Raw genomic sequence first — 21,823 nt, forward strand, 5'->3', positions numbered from 1 at the left:
AATTTCGAGAAAAAAAATCGAGATAAAATGTTGAGAATAAACTCGTTAAATTACGAGAAAAAAGTCGAAATAAAATGTTGAGAATAAACTCGTTAAATTACGAGAACAAATTCGTTAAATTACGAGAACAAATTCGTTAAATTACGAGAAAAAAAATCGAGATAAAATGTTGAGAATAAACTCGTTCAATTTCGAGAAAAAAGTCAAAATAAAATGTTGAGAATAAACTCGTTAAATTACGAGAACAAATTTGTTAAATTACGAGAAAAAAACTCGTTAGAGTTCGAGAAAAAGGTTGAGATAAAATGTTGAGAATAAAGTCATTAAATTACGAGAAAAAACTCGTTAAATTTCGAGAAAAAGGTTGAGATAAAATGTTGAGAATAAAGTCATTAAATTACGAGAAAAAAGTCATTAGATTACGAGAACAAATTTGTTAAATTTCGAGAAAAAAAAAATCAAGATAAAATGTTGAGAATAAAGTCATTAAATTACGAGAAAAAACTTGTTATATTTCAAGAAAAAAGTCAAGATAAAATGTTGAGAATAAACTCGTTAAATTACGAGAAAAAAGTCGTTAAATTACGAGAATAAATTTGTTAAATTATGAGAAAAATGTAGTTACATTTTGAGAAAAAAAGTCAAGATAAAATGTTGAGAATAAACTCGTTAAATTATGAGAAAAAAAGTTGTTAAATTTCAAGAAAAAAGTCGAGATAAAATGTTGAGAATAAACATTAAATTACGAGAAAAAAGTCATTAGATTATGAGAACAAATTCGTTAAATTATGAGAAAAAAAGTCGAGATAAAATGTTGAGAATAAACTCATTAAATTTCGAGAAAAAACTCGTTAAATTTCGAGAAAAAGGTTGAGATAAAATGTTGAGAATAAAGTCATTAAATTACGAGAAAAAAGTCGTTAGATTACGAGAACAAATTTGTTAAATTTCGAGAAAAAAAAATCAAGATAAAATGTTGAGAATAAAGTCATTAAATTACGAGAAAAAACTTGTTATATTTCAAGAAAAAAGTCGAGATAAAATGTTGAGAATAAACTCGTTAAATTACGAGAAAAAAACTCGTTAAATTTCAAGAAAAAAGTCGCGATAAAATGTTGAGAATAAAGTCATTAAATTACGAGAAAAAAGTCATTAAATTACGAAAACAAATTTGTTAAATTACGAGAAAAAAACTCGTAAAATTTCAAGAAAAAAATTGAGATAAAATGTTGAGAATAAACTCGTTAAATTACGAGAAAAAAACTCGTTAAAGTTCGAGAAAAAAGTCGAGATAAAATGTTGAGAATAAAGTAATTAAATTACGAGAAAAAAGTTGTTAAATTACAAGAACAAATTTGTTAAATTACGAGAAAAAAACTTGTTAAATATCTAGAAAAAAAATCGAGATAAAATGTTGAGAATAAACTCGTTAAATTATGAGAAAAAAACTTGTTAAATTTCGAGAAAAAAGTCGTTAAATTTCAAGAAAAAAGTCGAGATAAAATATTGAGAAAAAAGTCATTAAATGACGAGAAAAAAGTCGTTAAATTACGAAAACAAATTTGTTACATTACGAGAAAAAAAACTCGTTAAATTTCGAGAAAAAAAACGAGATAAAATGTTGAGAATAAACTCGTTAAATTACGAGAAAAAAACTTGTTAAATTGAGAAAAAAGTCGAGATAAAATGTTGAGAATAAACTCGTTAAATTACGAGAAAAAAACTCGTTAAATTTCGAGAAAAAAGTCGAGATAAAATGTTGAGAATAAACTCTTTAAATTACGAGAAAAAAACTCGTTAAATTACGAGAAAAAAACTCGTTAAATTTCGAGAAAAAAGTTGTTAAATTACGAGAACAAATTCGTTGAATTACGAATTTGTTCTCATAATTTAATGAATTTTTTTCTCATAATTTAACGACTTTAATCTCGAGATGGTTTTATTTTTTTATTATTGCTTGGCCCTAACCCTCTTCCGTATAAACCACACTGGCAATTGGTGGACAATTTTAATTCATAAATTAATATTGGTAATACTTTATTTTAAGGTGACATAGTTACATGTTGCCACATGTACTTGCTATAGTAATAACAGTAAATGGTGCATAATTACAAGTAACTAACCCTAAACCAAACCCTAACCATAACTATATAGTAAGTACATGTAGTTAATTAATATTACTCAATAATTATTTAAGTACAATTTAACTATGTTATCTTAAAGTAATGCAAAACCTTAATATTTCAGAACTGCTTCACTACATATTTAAAAAACCATAACAAAAGATTATACCAAACTACTAGATTTTTTAGCGTTCTTTCATTATGATCAGAGTACAGTTAACTAAAAACATGGAAGATTTTATGGAAATCATGGAAGTCATTGTCTGAACCACATTTTATGGTCTTTTTAAAATAATAAAACATGTCAGGATGTAAAAACTGAACATTAGCTTGTTGACCCCAAAATATAATCTAAAGCTGGCCGGCTGGTTTAAATTTTTACCTCAAAACAATAAGTGCCAATAGATTTTTTTTCTTCTTCTTTTGACTCCTGGAATTAGAATGAAGTCTAATCGAAACCATTCAATGCAAACACACTTAAAAATAAAGGTTCCAGTGCAGTGAAGCCATATTGGAGAACCATCCTGGCTTTCAGGGAACAGATCTTAAAATAACCATTATTTTCTTAGCGTGAAGAACATTTTAATCATCTAAAGAAGCTTTAGTGCATTGGAAAGGTTCCGTGGATGTTTAAGGTTCTTCACAGAACCATCAATGCCAATAAAGAGCCTTTCTTTTTAAGAGTGTACTGAATTACCCGCTGACACTTATTGTAAAGATTCTGCGGCGTGTGATTAAAAAACAGCCCCTTGAGCGACTCTGTCGTCGTGAGACTTCAGCCATGCAGAACTGTAATTATTTTTTGAAAAAGAAGAGCGAGGTTTATGATAAGCGGAGGAGACAGGCGTTAATAGAGGGCACATCTCTAATGCATTCAATCTGTTAGCTCGGGTCTGCTGAGCCCTTGTTCAGCAAAGAGGCGTAGAGGTGACCCCTGGCCCACATCGGGACATGCATATATATACAACAAACACACCTCGATTTCAGTGCGTGCATGTACTTTAAACTATCGACACAGCTCAAATGTAAGATTTTCTTTGCAAGCGCTATTAGATGCAAAAAAGGGGTTTATTTGAAGCCAGTATTTACAATGCATTACAAAGATATGCTAAAATACTGTTGTTTTAATATCATTGCTATTATATTTTTAGTTAATATTTTGCATTAGATTTTATTTTTTAGATTTTAAATTTTTAAAATTTTTTATGTGTCTATATTATTTTTAGTTTTTAGTATAGCTCTATAGTTAAAAAAAATAAGAAATAAAATATGTTTACTTTTTTGTATTTTATTTTATTTCCGTTTTTATTTCAAGTAATGAAAATGTTTTTTTATGCCTGGTTTTAGTTTTAGTTAATGATAATAACCTTGCTAAAATAATTATAATGCATTCACAATCCCTGAGAAGACATAATAATCTACTGTAAATTATTCTGGTCCATTGAATTATTGAAAATGAATGCACGCCCAAGGTGACAATGCATCCTCTGCACATTAATTTTCATGGTTCAGAGTCAAATGTTCTGCTTAAGCCACAGTTACAAAATAGACGAGCCATTTTAAATAATTTATCTCAGGACATTTTCAGGTTTTATCAAGGACAGACATGTAACAACAACTGTGGTTACTAGCATTTCTGAAAAAATATGTGTATTATTATCAATGTAATTTATTAGGAACATTTCATAATGCATTATACATACAGGCTTGTTACCCAAAAGTGTTATAAAGCAAATATCTTGGGCTTTATTCAGGCGTCTTCTCCTTCTGTGGGAGTATTTTTGTCTGATGCTGTTCCTGTATCCTGAAATTCCCTCTCTCTCACACACACACACACACTGTGACCCAGTGCTGCTACGAGCCCTGAATTTCAATGTGTGCGTGTGTGTAAAGTGGAGCTGGTTACGAGCTCTCAGCCCCTCTTCTCATTATAAAGACATGCCAGCTTTGTTTTCAGACTCTGCCATGATGGACTCGGTCGAGGGGGAAGGGGAGGGGGTGGGCTTTATCCTCTCATGAGGCAATGTGGCACAACATGCCCGGGCACTGGGGCTGGCAGATACCCACAATATAGCTCAGAGACAAAAAGCAAAAGAAAGAAGAAAGCATGTCAGATCACAACGCTGAATGCAAATCTCTACATCAAATGAGATTTCAATGCCCTAGTTTCTGGTGGCATCACAGAATGAGAGAGAGAAAGAGAGAGAGAATAATATGGGGAGAGGTGAGAAAAGGAGGTGGATACCAGTAGCGTAAAAAGAGTCTCAGAATAGGGGATTTTGAACACAAGCCACTTTCAAAATAGTTTCATGCATTATTCATTGAGTCAGTTCATGAAAACATATGTGTCGCTCACATTATCCTATAAATAAACCATTATAACAAACACAACCAACCACAATATCATTCCTCAAAGAATAAAATCTGAATTCAATGGAGATAAACTCCTAATGTGTATTTAAAAACATTCGTTTTGCACTGAAAACATAAAATGATGGACATGTTATATCTTTCATATGATTATGAAAACAATGAATAGTCTGTAATAGTAACAAAACAATTAAAACGAATAATTAGAAATTAATTAAATAAATTTATTTTAAAAAATGAAGAAAAAACATTAAGCATTTGATTCACTATTCATGGCAAAAATATGCATGCCAAAATCAAACCGTTCACTTTAAATGCCTGAAAGTGGAGGGATATTCTTTTAAAATCATGTCTGTTGTAATAAGGAATAAAACATAAAAATAAGTCTTTATCTGTCTGCTATCATCATGATGTCAGTGTTCAGAACAATCCGTTTCTTGCAGATGTAGGCCAGTCTATGTTCACTCCAGAGGCTAATCAGCATTCACATATTCATCATCTAGAGCGAACACACTGACCTATATGAGCGCTACACACACACAATCAGTCCAGCAAACTGATCATGTGTGTGAAGAAACACGCCATCAACTCTCCATAAGCTCCACAGCTGAGATACATGCAGGAATCCTCACTTCACAACCCCAGAAGAAGCTATTGAACACTTCAGAGGGGGTTCAGGAGGTGTAGGCTGATAGATTAAATAGCACACAAATTGCATTACATTTATAAACACGAGGGCGTAACGTTGTATACCAATAGAACCACAGGGGACCCCCTACTTTTAGAAATGTTTATGTTCGCTGCCAGCATCTTAATTGTTTACAGAGAACCTCTTTAAATCATTCCTACAAAGGTTCTTTACTGGCATCCAGGGTTCCATGAAGAAGCTTTAACATCTATGGAACCTTTCAATTGCACAAAAAGATCTTTATAGTGGAAAAAGGTTCTTTAGATTATTAAAAATGGTTCTTTTAAGAACTGTTCACTGAAAGGTTCTTCTGCGAACCAAAATGGCTAATTCTATGTGTAATTCTGCTGTAAAAACCTCCTTTCAGAACCCCCTTATGGCTATTAACTATTCAGTGTTTTCAACCACATGCAGTTTAATTTAAGTTTCAGACAATTAAATAGACATTAAATAGGCTATAAGCCGAAAATACATTTTGTTAAATACACACTGATAATCCTTTCTTCAATTAAAATCTGACGACGTGTTTTATATCAGATACACGTTGTGCAGTTAACTATAAAGTTTACTGTGTTCTTTTTCCAGTTCACCGGCCCCTTAGTTTTATGAATTTCAGGAGAAATTGGTGAATTTAGGCTTTAATCCGACAGATCCGATTCTCTGAACTGCGGTGGCAGCACCCATCGCGAGTAATAAATCAATTGACGATTTAAATGACAAAACACATTCAAATATTTGACAATAGGCCACAATTTATGTTTCTGAGCCATGAGGACACTGTATTTGAGAGTGTGCGAGTTTTGTGAAGAGATTTGTGCTGCACATTACATTGATGCGCCCTCGACATACGTTGTTAAAAATAGCATAGTAACTGCCTCAAGTATAAAAAGGAACGTCGCGTCTGAAAGCTGCAGTCATTTTTTACTGGTTAAAATGAATGGAGAATATCTCATGTTTTTCGTGGGTGCTCAGCACCTATAGTTCATGATAGACTTTAGGTAACCCTTTAAGACCTGAAGGCTTTTTTTTAGAGTTTTTTTTTTTCTGAGCGACATACACAAAAGTAAAGACTCCTAACTCCAAATCATTTGCAATGCTGAGAAACTGCTGATAAAAGACAAAAAATATATATAATTTTTTTTTTTTTTATAATTTTTAATTTTTTTTAATTTGACATGGAATAACTCAGGAAGGTAATAAGATTTTTTTTTTGAATTTTATTTTTTGGTGATGCTCTCCTACATGTGAGCTGCATCTGGTTAAAATTTTGTGGTGATAGCATAAAGTATAGTTGAATAAAGTGCTATTAATTTTTTCGCAGCTAGATGGCGCCCACAGGCGGTAAACTCCAGTTTAGAGGCACTTCTCAGCACTCTTTAGGAGTTTATCAAAATTAGATGCATTAAAAAGATGAGTTTCTAAGCTTTATTTTGTGTTATTCCACACTGGAAAACGAACATGGATGGGTTCGGGAACATTGGATACACACTGCATCCCGGAAAGATGAGAGACATGTTTTTAGCCAAGTATGTTACATCATTCCATGAGTAATATCTTGTGATCAGAGCAATATATTATGTACATTTTAATCGTGAGAATCTGCTTTAAATAATAATGTGCCATTTTCTATGATCTGTGCATTTTTCATGAAGTTATGAGTACGTGAAATCTACAAATTTGTATTCAGTTAGCGGCTGTGCCGTTTCATTCAGACTCATTAGAGGGTGAAAACAACGCAACAGAAGCATGATGGAGGCTTGATCTGAATGTGTAAAGTCTCTGGTTTTGTATGCAAAAAGAATTTTTGTGCTACCTTTATGGGTTGAGTTTTTATTGGCTCTTAAAGAGAGACACACGCAAATGGGAGCGCGGGCGCTCCGTCCGGTCTTAAAGGGTTAACAAGTTTGTGAATATTTTGAATAAAAAAGGAAAAATGAAATAAAAGTGATACATCTGTCATACAGCGCGATTGTGCCTGCGTGAAACGTCGCCCCCAAATTAATAATAAATGTGCACATATTGTGAATTAATTTAATGAACTTGGTAACCTAGCTTTCTTGCTAGCCTTTACTAAATTAACTTCTCTAAGAAAACGATTCATACGTTTACTTTCATATTTCCATACTGATAAAAATAATCGAAATTAAAAAAAAGAAGAAAAAAAAGATATCATTAACCCAAAAATTTAAATTCAGTCATCATTTACTCAACCTCATGGTCCAAAAGTTTGTGTAATAAATTCTATGTTGAATAAAATAAAATATTTCTTTCTGAATCTACTTTTTGCAATGTCTATTTGATGCTTTACACAATAATGACTTCAAATGATCTTTTTGGGCGATCAGCCAAATTTGATGGACAATAAAATAAATTATGTAAATAATTAGATTAAGAATTTTAATCGCTTCCCAGCCCTAATATATATATATATATATATATATATATATATATATATATATATATATATATATATATATATATATATGAAAGAATTTATGTAAAATAACATAATAAAATAAAACTGTAGTAATAACTATGTAATAACTATGGTAATAGGTGAAAACCATGATCATTTACCTGCACATTTGACTCCCTGAGCGATCAGTCCCCACATGAAGTTGGCGCAGTATTCGCACCAGTGTGGCCCTCTGAAGGTGTGCACCTGCGAGACACCACCAAAACACAGTGACATATAAATCAACTTCTGCTCGCCTGAGCCGTTTAAACCTGCTAATAAAGATGAATGTGTGATCAGAGACACTAGAGCAGTGTCAAATCTGACCGCTGCTTAATCCAATCACAATTAATCAGCAGAGAGGGAGAGGGCATTAATCAGGAGGAAAGCCCTGCTCTCTTGCTCTCTCCTCTCCAGGTAACAGCTCATCCAATCAGACGCGTGAAAACGTGCCTACGGGACAGGCCCGCTGGCGCTCTGACCTCCTGACACACCAGCAGCCCCATCAGGTCTAGTCGCTGCAACGGGAAGGGTTTGCAGCCATCTTACAGTAGATGATGAAATCAGTGTACATCAAACTGACATCAACTTGAGAAGTGCCCTATTTACATATAAAAGAGGTCTGAGGAATTTAAACGATTTAATATTTACAGATCTGTGGGGATTTTAGCAGTTTATGGAAAAGAGGACAAAGAAATGCACGTGGTTTACTGGATTATCAAAAGAAAGCCTTGTTTTTTTATTCATGAAATATATTTATGATTACGGCTCTCTGGAATACTTGATTCTAATTGTAACTGTATAACCGATTGTCGTGTCTGGCATCAATTACCTACAAAACTGATGTGCTAGAGTACTCTTTCTCTTCTTACATAATTTAAACTCAAATCAATATTCCATTTCCTTCCTTCCTTCCTTCTTTATACTGTAATGGAATGCTTAGTGTAACAGCGACGATTCTACGGTTCCAGTATTATTAACTGTACTGCTGAGGAAACCAGCCACGATACAGTTTCCGAGCATCTATAAAGGGCAATAACCATGCGACAACAAGGAAAAAGCATGCATGAGAGAAAGAAAGGAGCAGAAGGAGCTCTTTGTGGAGTCAGCAGTCTGTGAGGTTTTGCGGTACCTCCGTCTCTGGACTACAGACAAACTGAAACCAGAGGGGGGCTGGGGGTACCTGCTGACGATAGAAGCCAAATGAGGAAACGCCACAATGTTTACCAACCCTCTATCAGTTCCTAATCTCTCCATCTGTCACCCCAAACAACCTCCCTCGCCTAATACAAAAAGAACGTGTATTTATTCGATTTGTTTTTCTGAACCTCTGGCAGAACTGCCTCTAAATAACCCTGTCTTAAACAGATTCACGGCTTAGAGCATGTGAACTCTTCCAACGTCTCCCGAAACCTGCACCCGCTACCACGGCAACAACATTCCTCTTGGGACGTATTTAAATCACATTTGGGGAGAATTTGCATAACATCCTATGACATATTTGCTCAAAACAACAAGGTAAGATTTAAAACAACATAAGATTGCTAAAACATTTCAATGAATCGCGGTAAAACTGAGACAGAATTTTGACAGCATGCAAAAAACAATTTGATACACCACAAATAATATTAACAATATTATTTACCAAAAATATTACCAAGTTTATATTCTTTTGCTAATCCCACAAGCAAATAGTTTTAGTTCTTGTTTTAAGCACAAATCAAATTCAATTATTAGAATTTGAATTCAAATTCAAGTGAGCTTTATGCACAAGAAACATATGCAAACATGTAACAAAAATTTACTTTAAATTCTTTTGAAAAAAACTGAAAAAAAAATGTTGGTATCCCTTTTTTAAGACTTTTACAATGTCTCAACAATACAAAATTTACAAAACATTTCAATGAATCCCAGAAAAAAAATTAAACCATTTTGATAAAAACAATGTAAAACAATGTTGAAAAACCACAAATAATATTATTACCAATATTATTTATTGGTAATATATCAAAAAACATTACCAAGTTTATTTTTCTCATCCCATTAGCAAATATTTTTTGTTCTTGTGTTAAGCACCAATCAAACTCAATGAAGTGAGCTTTATGCATTAAAAAAATCCAATCAAGTAACAAAAATAAACTTTAAATTTCTATTTTTCTCTGAAAAATCTATCAAACAAGTGCTGTATTCGTTTTTTCAACACTTTAATAATGTCTTAATGCCATCGTAATAATTTCTAGTAAAATATTTCCCATTAAATCAGGCTATGAGCCTTTGCAGGTCCTTACCTTGAAGTTGTGGACTTTCTCGTACTTGGGCGCCCGTTCGCTCTCCTTCAGCGTGGCTCGACGGACCAGCGACGTGAGCTGTGAATAAGCAAACAGTTTGAGAGGTTGCCAGAGAGTGGCCGGAGGTTTCTGAGGACTCATCTTCATCCCCAGAGCTGCAGCCACTATCCCCTGTTCCTTGCCCTCTGCCTTGGCCTTGTGCACCAGGGACTTTTCCTCCTTACGGAGCACGTAGGACTCACGGGACGGCATCTCGCACACTTACGGAGCGATTCCACACCAAAGACACCGACTAAATAAACTTTGCACAACTCCGAGATATCCTAACAGACTCTTCTACATCTTTTGATGCCAGAGATTTGATGCCAAAAAATCTATTCAGAGACAAATCGCCAATATGACCGTCCAATTAGTCCAAATAGAGTTTCTTCAACGACTGTATGAAGCCCTGAGTGTGTGTCAGAGACGGTGTGCGAAGACCCGTGTGGTTCTCCCTGGGCATCTATATGCAGATGAGATGAGTTGCTGAGTTAATCCCGTCCTGCCTGCGAGCAGCAGATATCCTCTCTGGAACGCTGCCTCAAAGAGAGAGCGAGCGAGAGAGAGGGGGGTAAGTGAGGGAGGACCCAACGACAGTCACACTGAATTACACAGCTCAAATCAGCCAATCCCAGCAGAGCTGGCCAGGGTTTATAAGTGAGCTCACCCCTCCCAACAGCAACCAACCCCCCAATCCACTGCATGAGTGGGCAGAGAGAGAGAGAGAGAGAGAGAGAGAGCGTAGGGGGAGATAAGAAGTGGGACTGTAATGAGAGGTGAATGAGTCATGGATGAGCTCTGAGCTCATTCTCCTCCAATAAAAGCACAAAGCTAGCACAGGAACACACCATAAACACAACCCACACTATGCTTTAGGGATTGAAAAAATACATATATATATATCAACAATAAAAAAAAGTTTACTGTGCTTTTTTGTAAGGCTGCAAAATTTTGTGATTAAATATCAATATTAGGGCTGGGACAATACATCGAATTTTGATTCGCGATACAAAGAATCTGGAGCGATTCTGATATTTTCCGATGTATCGCGATTCTCTCTCGAATCGATTCTGAGCTTAGTTTTTAAACAGCAGATGGCACTATTGCACGTGCTTTAGAAACACTCGTACACTGCCTGCTTCCTAAGCATGACTATCAAATTTTCATGTTGCGATAACTGCTGAAGCTTTTATCACGGTATACGGTATTATCGCGATATTGAAATAAGTTGCAAAAAAGTGTCATAGTACAAAAGTTTTAAGAAGTCTTTTTCTTATAACAAAAGAACTTTGAACGTTGAAAAATATTACATTAACGCAATAAACAAAAAAAAATTTTTCAAACAGAATAAAGTGCAAAAGAATTATAAAGAACAACAGTTTACAATACATTAGTTAATGAATTAACTAAGATTAAGAATGAGCAATAGCTACATTTGTTACAGAAGGTAATATTTTTTGTTAATGTTAGTTAAAAAAATACAACTGATCATTGTCAGTTTTAGCGCAGGTCAATTACAACTTTTGATTTTAGTAATGTTATTAAACATGAACTAAGAAATTAAGATTATTAAATTAAAATTAAGATAAATTAAGATTATTAAATTAAAATTAAGATAATTTCTTTTTAATCTTAAAACATTAAGATTAATAAATGCTTTATGAGTATTTTTCAGTCAGTTTGGTAGTAATGAATTAACAGGTTAACTAATGAAGCCTTATGTCACTAAGTTTTACTGATCAATAACAAATAATCAGAACATTTTCAGTCATTATAGGGCATGTTTTAGTCCACATTAAAATATAAAAATGTTAAAGTTTGAAAATAAATAGCATATTAAATCTTTAAGTATTAAGTATTAGGTGCTGTGATGAACAACAATGTAAATACAAAAAAACTGAATGGCTGTTTGAAGCATTTGAAATACTGTTCAGTAGCGCAGCTGCTTTGTTTATGGCGTTTCAGGGGTAACCGCTGCATTTCTTGTTTACATTGGGCTTGTTTACATGCACGTCTCTTTGACGCAGCTCACGGCGGTGCATTTTATTAGTTGTGCATTTTATACTCTTAACCCTCTGGAGTCTGAGGCTGATTTGGGGCCTGGAGAAGTTTTGACATGCCCTGACATTTGTGCTTTTTTCAGTTGTTCATAAACATATTAATGACACAAGTGTCATTACACTGTATTCAGCACAAACTAGGCTACCATAATATGTGAGGAACATGTGTGTACATGTTTGTGTTTTTGAAGGAATAACGTTTATGCGTGGTTACTGAAAAAACAAAAAACTTAAGTCACTGATATAAGGCCAATAAAAGTATATTAAATCTGTGTTCACAAGACTTTTGGGTATTGAAGGTTGTAGACTAGAGTTTTTGCTTCAAAATTATGTAAAAATTATGCTGACTACTCTTTCATTTATAACAATATACTGATTTAGTTTTTGTAAGACACTTTTTGCCAAGAAACACGGTATGCGAGGAGGCGTGAATCTCCATGAATAATGGCTCATTCTCACCTGTGAAGACAAAAGAATTGAATAGTAATGACCTGAAAAGACTTGCATATTAATGAGGCATTTCAGTCAGGTAGGCTGTGAAAAAAAACTTCTGTGATGTCTCAAGCTCATCATGGTATATGAAACATACAGAAAAATTTTATTACAATATAAAATAATGGTTTTATATTATACTTTAAAAATATAATGTATTTCTGTGATGCAAAGAGTCTGAATATAGGCTTTTAGTTTAAAAGCATGCACATTTGGAGAAATATAGGATTCTCATATGTTTATGTCAATTTTCTATACAGAGGAGTTATTTTTTATTTAATATTCATTGTTATCTCTATGAGCGCTGGTGTTTGCAATTCATACTGCAGCCGGAGGGCGCTCTGTGCATTTTAGTCCACAAATTCACCTAAGAAGAAGATGATATTCCATGAATGGTGTTTACCAATTCATACTACAGCCGGAGGGCGCTAAAGAAACAAAAACTCACTTAAAACTTATCAATAGAAGAAAACAAACAGGAATTTACTGAATGTCTTCCAGAGATCGCTAACCATGGCTTTTTCATCCAGATAAACAATTTTCAAGGCAATAAATACACGATTGAGATGATGAATGCATGTGTTGTCTCTGAATTTGCCTGTGAATAGCGCTGGCTCCGTGGGCGTGGCCGCATTAGTGGGTAATGAGCTGAATCACGGACTTCTGACATGGCTCTCTTTTCATACAGATTACATAAACACAGAATGTTTGTTTTCGATTTGACTTGCACGATTTAAAACCTGACATTTCAATGTTTTGTTAGACATAAGTATGAATTTTTTGTGATTAGTATTCACTAAGTTACACTTCATTTTCTGAGAACTATCAGATTGGACTTCGTTCAGAGGGAGATGAGAGATCACGCATCATGTTAGTTTTCTTTATTTTACAAAAAGCACAACATTTTGTTTTTACTCTGAGTGTATACAAATAAAAGGAGATATTCTATAGTTTCAATTGATGTATTGCTTATGGCTCTATGACAAAAAATGACAGAGTATTTTAAGTCTGTTTTGCTGCAATGTGAAAAAAAACCTGCAAAACGCGCCGGCGCGTTTTTAGACCTCAGAGTGTTAATGGGGAAAGTATTCTTAAATTGCATTATAAAAATGTAATAATTCGAAATAAATAATTATTCACGGTATTTTGAAGTGCCCGCGATAACAATATCATGCATATTCATTATCGTGATATATTGTATTACCGAATATCGGCACGTCTACTGCTTCCAGTTCCTTTACACAGACCACTTAATCCTAAAATAATCATTCATAAAGTTCGAAATGGTTGAAGCGTATTACAAATCTCACATCATAAAAGCATTCTGAGCCGAGGTGCAAGTATATTTAACCACTTAGACTTAGACTTCGACTCAGTCAAGCGCTGTCCAGCAGTCTTCTTCATGAGCGTTTGAGAGTGTGTAGTTAAAAACTAACCTAGAGCGCCATCTGCTGTTAAAACTAAGCTCAGAATCGATTGGAGAGAGAAAATATGAGCATCGATCGAGAATCGATGTATCGCCCCAGCCCTAAATAATATGCCTATATAGTTATTATTATTACTAAAAGATATAAAAAAAGAATAAAATATTACTATTGTATTATTTAACTGTAAAACAAAAAATTAACATTTAAGAAAAAAAAAATATTATTATTATTTTACAACTGTAAAATTACAATACTAATATTTATAGATGTCTATCATTCAGTCAACCATTAAACCATAATTAAATATATATATATGACATTACAATCAAGTATTTAAGAATTTTTTTTTTACTATAATTATATATTATAAAATTAATTTAAATATTTATTTCTTAAATTTCAAACGTTAAACTATCAAACTTTTATTCTGATGGGAATCTGCATGGAGCCCTTAAAGATTCTCTTTTATTGATAAATGCTGACCAACCAAATTCCTTACTAAATCCTAGATGTGCTAGTTTCATATCTCTTGTATCATGTCAGAGATTTCAAATCAATATTTCATGTCACATTTACTGTTCAATAAAATGGATTTGTCATAATACATCAATAAAACATCAGTATACCATTTAAGCCCAATTATTTGACAAAAGTGGAGTGAATTGCCTTATTGGACACTGGGACTCACCAGGCCCGAACCCGTTCACTGTGTGTAATTAAATCAACTTCCTGCTTTATAAACGAGCACATGAGTCTTTCCTCTCCATCACACACAAACACATCAGATACTCCAATCTGCCTTCATAAATCACAATGACAGCATCAGCCAAACGACTCTGGATCATTCCCAAAAAGATCAGACAGAGATTATGTCTAAACAGTCTCTCTTTTCATGTGCTATTATTATTATGTATATTAGTGATACACTGATACATTGGCCAGGATGATTAATTGGCTGATAACTGCCTGATATTTTGAAAGCCACTGGTCAACAAACATGCCTGTCATACCAGTCTTCACTCCTGTCTGTCCCAAAATCCACCTACAGCTGTCAATAGCTATGTTTCCATCCACCTATTTTCATGTGCATTTTGGGATATCGCATAAAAAACACTTGATAAACTCCAAAATGTGCATAAATTCTAAAAATGCAGAAAAAAAAGATAAAGTTTTTTATCCGATAAGAAAACATGTGCATAAACTATACTGGAAACACTTTTTTCTTCCAGTTTGTCAGGAAGAGACAATCTTTTTCTCTTCGACTCACTGAATGGAAACGCGCTTTATTCACAAATGTTTGATGCGATATTCCAATTTTGCGCATGAGTTAAATTCACAACTTTGGATGGAAACACAACTAATATGCACACTGCACTTACAAATATTTTGAGGTCTAATTGAAGGAAATGTTGTGTAAAATAAGCTCAATTCATTTTAGCAACTGTACGTACATCTAATTTAATTCAATTATATCATATACAGTTCAATTTTAGGGTCTGTAAGATTTTTTTTTTATGTCTTTGAAAGAAGTCTTTTATGCTCACCAAGACTGCATTTATTTGATAAAAAATATAGTAATGTTGTATTTTGTTATAGTTTGGATGGGCAAGCACAACTCCCATTTTAATAAAATGTAAAACTCTTTTTTTATTATTAATTAACACATACGAAGCACTTCAGATCTGTACTCTTTAATGTAAAGTTTGAACTGAATTTTAATTATAATGAATACACTCTTCCTCTATCTTCCTCTCTTATCTCAGCTGGATTATCTTCTGAAAGCAGCATGTTGGATCCAGACATGCACACACACACACACACACACACACACACCATGCATTTCCCTTTGATCAATACCAGAGGACTCGATTCTCTCCAACGCCAGTGAGCAAAGTGCTCAAATGTAGGGCTGGATGAGAGACCTCCCGCCTGCTGGCTTCCAGATCAATAAGCCAAACGGAGGCAGAGAATATGAGACCGCTGGAGACAAGATGAAACGCTCAGCGTCTCCAGCGGTGACAGTCTCTCAGCAGCCCTGAAGGAACCTTCACACCATGACGGTAACCCATGTCAGGTGGGTTCACATGGCCTCCCGGATCATTTTTGTACGTTCACACCATTTCAAGGACTGCAGTTCCAGAACTCAACAGCATGCTGCGTACGGCCAGTACGTCTGACAGGAAGTGGGCTTTCTGTCCGATCTCTAATTGACAAGATTGATTTTTCTGCTTTCTCAAATGTGTCTGGAGCAAAACGGTGGTCATAAATGGGAGGAGGCGAAGAATGGCTAATTCAAGGCCATTTCCTTTCTTCTCCCAGAACGACACAAGTGAAAATCCATCTGTCTGTGCAATCACTCATTCAGTCTGACACACAACACCTGATGGGTTGGACGTTCTCTGAGCCAGATTATCCCAGAGAGAGATAGAGAAACATGCACAGAATAACACAAGTTGGCCACACTATCTGCTGATCTGATGCAGCAGCATTATCACAGTTAAAAGTGATATAATTATTTTATGTTAAAGAGGTCCTATTATGCTTTTTTTCTATGTTCAACTTTCTTTAGTGTGTAATGTTGCTGTTTGAGCATGAAAAAGGTCACTGTTTCTGAACTCCCTGAAACACCTCCATTGTAGTGTTGGGTTTTCTCAACTAAAATGCCACAATATTCCTCATTTAAATAATTCCTGCCCAAGCTATACGCAAAAAAAGGGTGAGGCCTGGTTGAGTTGTGTTACTAGTGTGTTGTCCAAGAGATGCTGTTTTTTCCACCCTGAATCTAAATCCCCTTTTTTCAGCCTTCCTAAGGCAGACTAACTTAGGAATCAGTGGTTACAATGTATTTTTAACAACCTGGTCACATGGAAAGTCATACCCGTGGGAACGTTTTTGCGAGTTGCGAAAATACGTACCAATACGTCCATATCACTGCAGTCTCCAACAGAAATGAACACAAGAGGCAGTAAAACAGCAAGTGCTTTAATTGTTTTCATACACAGTTATGATTACTGGGTCAGATTATGGATTAATAAAGACTTGTTTTTACGTCTCCTTGCACAATATTATGTTATGACTTCAAAACGCTTTTTACCAAAGTGCACGATTTGTAAATTAATATATTTTGGACTTTGCATCGGTTAACCAGATCTGTATGTTTCGTTTTTCTGACATAACAAGCTTGCTCGGTAGCTCAGCTGATACGGAGTTGGACTTAGGACGAGGAAGCCTTGTGTTCTCACCACTTTCCTAACTTTTTCTGAACAATGCAGTTTAATGCAGGTCAGATGTTATAAATGACACAGTTTTGACATCACATCTAAAATGTAAGAGAGATATAAAATAAATAATTAAATAAATAATTCAAATATTAATAATTGTTTATGGTCAGTGATGCACAAGACGAGCTTGCGAGCTTCTTGACTCATTATCAGACTCCAGCTCAAACTGATAATGGCATAACTAACATCATAGTTACAGTAGTGTTTACAGTGCCTCAGGAAGCTTCCAGAACTAAAACTCGCCGGTTAGGGTAAGGGCCGTCACATTTCTGACACACGCTCTAGCGGTAGACCAATCACAACAGGCTGGGGCCAGCTGACCAATCAGAGCAGACTGCGCTTTTCGAAAGGCAGGCTTTAAAGAAACCAAAACTGCAGAGCGTTCAGACAGAGGGTGAAAACAGGTGCTGCAACAATGTATATTATGAGAAAAATTATTAAATAAAAAAAAACCTTAAAAAATAAGTTTTTTGAACATTAAAGGGGGGGAGGGTCTAATGCTATTTCATGCATTCTGCCTTATTTACACTGTTGAAAAGTTGGATTCTCTTGCTAAACATGGCCAAAGTTTCAAAAAACGAGTTGGATGTATGACTGAGTATTTCTGTGCCAAATACATTACTTCAGATTTCTTATGTTTCGGAGAGCTTCTTTTTCCGAGTATGGCCCTGTATTAAGTAATAAAGTGTGAAATTCCTTGTATGGGCACTTCTACCGGAAGAACGCACACACACACACACACATCAAAAAAATGATCTCTGTCATGAGTCAGAACCAGGGCTTGACATTAACACCCGCCAACCCGCCAAATGCGGGTAGATTTCAGCTGTGGCGGGTAAGACAGCCACTCCCACTAGCCACTTTGGCGGGTTGAATATAATTTCAGTTTACAGCCAAATGATCGTCGAAGATCGTCGTAGCACAAAATTACAATCCAATCACACAATTCGTTATTTAGGCTACGTGCAGTTAGTGAATGAGGGATAGGCGGAATTGCGCTGAATGACACACAACAGAAGCGCTCTGTCGCGCGCGATCAGTTCTCGCACCTGAATAGTTAAACAGTGCACACAGATGTCTAAATGTCCATCGTGTGGAGTATCTCGCGTGAATACAGTCGGTTATGGCTTAAGTGGACGTAAACAGGTGGGTAATAACTGGATATGTGTCAGTATATTATGTCCATGCATTCAGCTGCCCAATTAAATACCTGTCTGTCATTAATGTTAATCAAACAACAAAAGATGTTAAATAATCTGAAAAAAGATTATTTTTAATTTACTAATATTTTTGTAATTTGCTTCTTTGTTCTTTTATATAGCCTAACACAAATAACTTATACAATTTCTCATATTAGCCCATGCTCATATTGTCCACCTCTTGCCCACCTGTACATACCAGCTGATATACAATGTAGTCTTGATTTGGGTGGTCAATCTGCATGTAAAAGTTTGAAAGGGTTTTAAATCTTCTAAATCAAGTAAAATGACTCAAAATAAAGTAATTTAAGCATAACAAAGTCAACTTTAATCATATAAAATGTAATTTACCAACATCAAAATTGTGGCCAGTGAAAATGCTCAGTGGCTAGTAACTTTGGAAAACCACTAGCCACAGTGGCTGGTGAGCAAAAAAGTTAATGTCAAGCCCTGGTCAGAACTGCAGGTGGTAAGTAAAACTGCATCAAATGTCTGTTTTGTTGGCAGTCGGCGCATAAGTGGATATAATGTAAACAACAAGCATGTATAATGAATCAAAAGTTATCCATGGATAATGCAATGGTGTATTGTGTGTGTTTAAATACATTTGTTTCGCTGACTATCAACAGCTTCGCTACGCAAAAGCTGCACGTGCACGTCACGCTTTAGCTCCACTCACACGGCACGCCTCAGGGAGCTCGGCTGTTTTCGGAAAGACTCGGTACAGCATATCTGTCTTTCATAAATCTGATAAAACTAAAGACTGTTCGGAGCTATGAAGGATGCACTACTACTCTATAGGTACCCAAGATTAACATGACATTGGCCGAAACTGTGTGTGTTATGTACCCTTTAAATGATGTAAATGTATTCTAGTAAACCCCATAAACAAAATCATAAACCTGTACATGAGCATAATAGGACCCCTTTAAATAATTCTACAATGCTCAGTTTATCAGAGGCATTAAATAACTATGACTCCAATATTGTGTCAACCAATGGGTTGAGAGTCAATTTGACTGACCAATGTTTAGATGGTGGGAGAGTTTGGTAAACAAACCTTTTTTTTTTTTTTTTTTTTTTTTTGCAGTTGTTTGTTGCCATTAATAGTGCAGAAATTACACTTTTTACTCAAGATTGCCTTCACACTAATTTTTTTTAAAGCAATACTTCTGGTTAAATACAGCTCCATCAACATCTGGACTGTTTTAATAATAAATAATTCTAACTCCTCCCTGAGTTTGTAAAAAGCTACAAATCAAATCACACTTCCAGTATCACACTTGGGGCAAGACATTCCAGGGGATTTAAAAGCAGCAATTTCAAGCACACCTCTTTGTTACAGCGCTTACATCAATTATTCAGTAAAATTATGTATTACCCAAGTTGTAAAGTAATCTAAATCATTAGTGGTTTTGTTTCAGGACCCAGATTTTACATTGACATCAACTGATGACCATACACAATACTAAATTACTTTATTGTAACAAAAATGTTTATTAAATTAAACTTTGAAATGTAGTAATATTACCATATATAGGCACAAAAACTGTTCATGTTGGCATGTGATTCATGTGATTCATACTTCTACCAAACTACACATGCATTTAAACAAAACAAAAAAGCAGAGTTTGGGTTTGATTGGATGCACAAGTGTTAATAAGTTGAAAAGTCTGTATAGTAATTTTACTTTCCTACCTATGCACCTTTTCATGATTAAAAAAAAAAAAAAAAAAAACACTGCTGAAATTGGTGCTCAACTGTTAATATCTGACTAAAATGATCAGAGATATTGTTAAAAACGTCAGCTGCACGGTTCAGAAGGTGTTACACACGATCAGATACCGCATGAGGTTTAACAGACTTTACCACATTTAACTCTTATGGCTGTTGTGTTTATGAATGAAGGCATTACTTCAATGTGTAATTTTTTACTGGTTAGTGTTCTGAAATGTTTAAGTAATTTCTGCTGCTAAGTTTCAATAAATGATCTTTTTGGACTGGAGTTTTGAGTTCTGAAATTTAGAGTATGATCATGTACAATGACCTCTTTAATCTCAAAAGAGCTAGAAAAATTTGCATCGCCATGAAATGTCTCCTTTCATATCACCCACTTCTTATAAACACAAGCCTCATTTTAGCAAACCAAGCAAAAACTGGAATGAAAATGCTCTGGTTATGTAAAATGTTAAATGCGCTGTTGAGTTTGCATAATAACCGTCAGCTACCTAACCTCATTTCCTGTTCATCCCTCTATCTTCTTCCCTCTCTACTTTTTCTAAGCAACATCAGTAACATCAACATCATGTTTTCACAGGCTTCCAATCATTGAAATGGCTTCATTCCATCAGTGCTCTGAAACACAGAGTTAAGTTTGAGAAAGTTTTTTTCTCTCAGCACTGCAGTGATGTGGGTGGTTATGTTATATAACGTTACATAAGGACGGAGTGATGCATAATCACAGCGCAGGCGATCAAACAGAGGGGCAAACACTCAAAGCACCATATATGATGAATGATCATGCGGACCGGAACTGGGAGGCAAGTCTTACCACGCACATCACCGTCATCCTCGAAGAGAACGAACAATGTTACTATAGCAGCACACGCATCCCCTAACTAGAGATATTAAAAGAATATTTTGTTTTCAATACAAGTTAAGCTCAATAAACAGCATTTGTGGCATAATGTTGAAAAATAATCAACTCATCCCTTGTTTTCTTTTAAAAAAAGAAAAAAAAGAAAAGAAGAAGCAAATCTAGGTTACAGTGAAGCATTTCTAATGAAAGTGAATAGGGCAAATTTGTGGAGTTTTTATAAAAAGCAGAAATGTGAAAGGTATCATTTTCTAAAATGAATACATACAAAAGGACATTTGAAATGAGGATACAATCATACTTAAACATTTATTACATAAATTAACAAATGCAAAAGAAAATGTGTATCATATTGAGGAAAAAAAACCTTAAAGAGCTCAACTCCAGAGTTATTTCATGTGAATGTACATTAATTCAGAAGACACTTTTAAAAAAACTAACTGACCCCAAACTTTTGGAGGGAATCAAAATATCTCACAGTTTTGGGGTGGTTGGTTTTGACTTCATCAGCTGCCTATAGGAACCATCTAGCAATACCCTAACGACCACAGTGCAACACTAAAGGTGCCGTAGAATGGAAAATTGAATTTACCTCGGCATAGTTGAATAACAAGAGTTCAGTACATGGAAATGACATACAGTGAGTCTCAAACTCCATTGTTTCCTCCTTCTTATGTAAATCTCATTTGTTTAAAAGACCTCCGAAAAAACAGGCGAATCTCAACATAACACCGACTGTTACGTAACAGTCGGGATCATTAATATGTACGCCCCCAATATTTGCATATGTCAGCTCATGTTCAAG

The 21,823-nt window shown here is 34.8% G+C and overlaps 1 protein-coding gene across 2 annotated transcripts in view; it reads right to left on the reverse strand.

The window, feature by feature from the left end:
• The window catches only part of chn1 (chimerin 1), an 81,517-nt gene that overhangs the window by 11,383 nt on the left and 48,311 nt on the right, over positions 1–21,823 (reverse strand). For both annotated transcript variants that reach the window (XM_048192814.1, XM_048192813.1), the window contains exons 7-8: positions 9,925–10,002; positions 7,759–7,843 (exon numbers count right to left, since the gene is read on the reverse strand). In XM_048192814.1, coding sequence (XP_048048771.1) covers positions 7,759–7,843; positions 9,925–10,002 — 163 coding nt within the window. The remainder of the gene's footprint in view (positions 1–7,758; positions 7,844–9,924; positions 10,003–21,823) is intronic.

This window comes from Megalobrama amblycephala, linkage group LG6, assembly GCF_018812025.1.
Source record: "Megalobrama amblycephala isolate DHTTF-2021 linkage group LG6, ASM1881202v1, whole genome shotgun sequence".
NCBI classification, from domain to species: Eukaryota; Metazoa; Chordata; class Actinopteri; order Cypriniformes; family Xenocyprididae; genus Megalobrama; species Megalobrama amblycephala.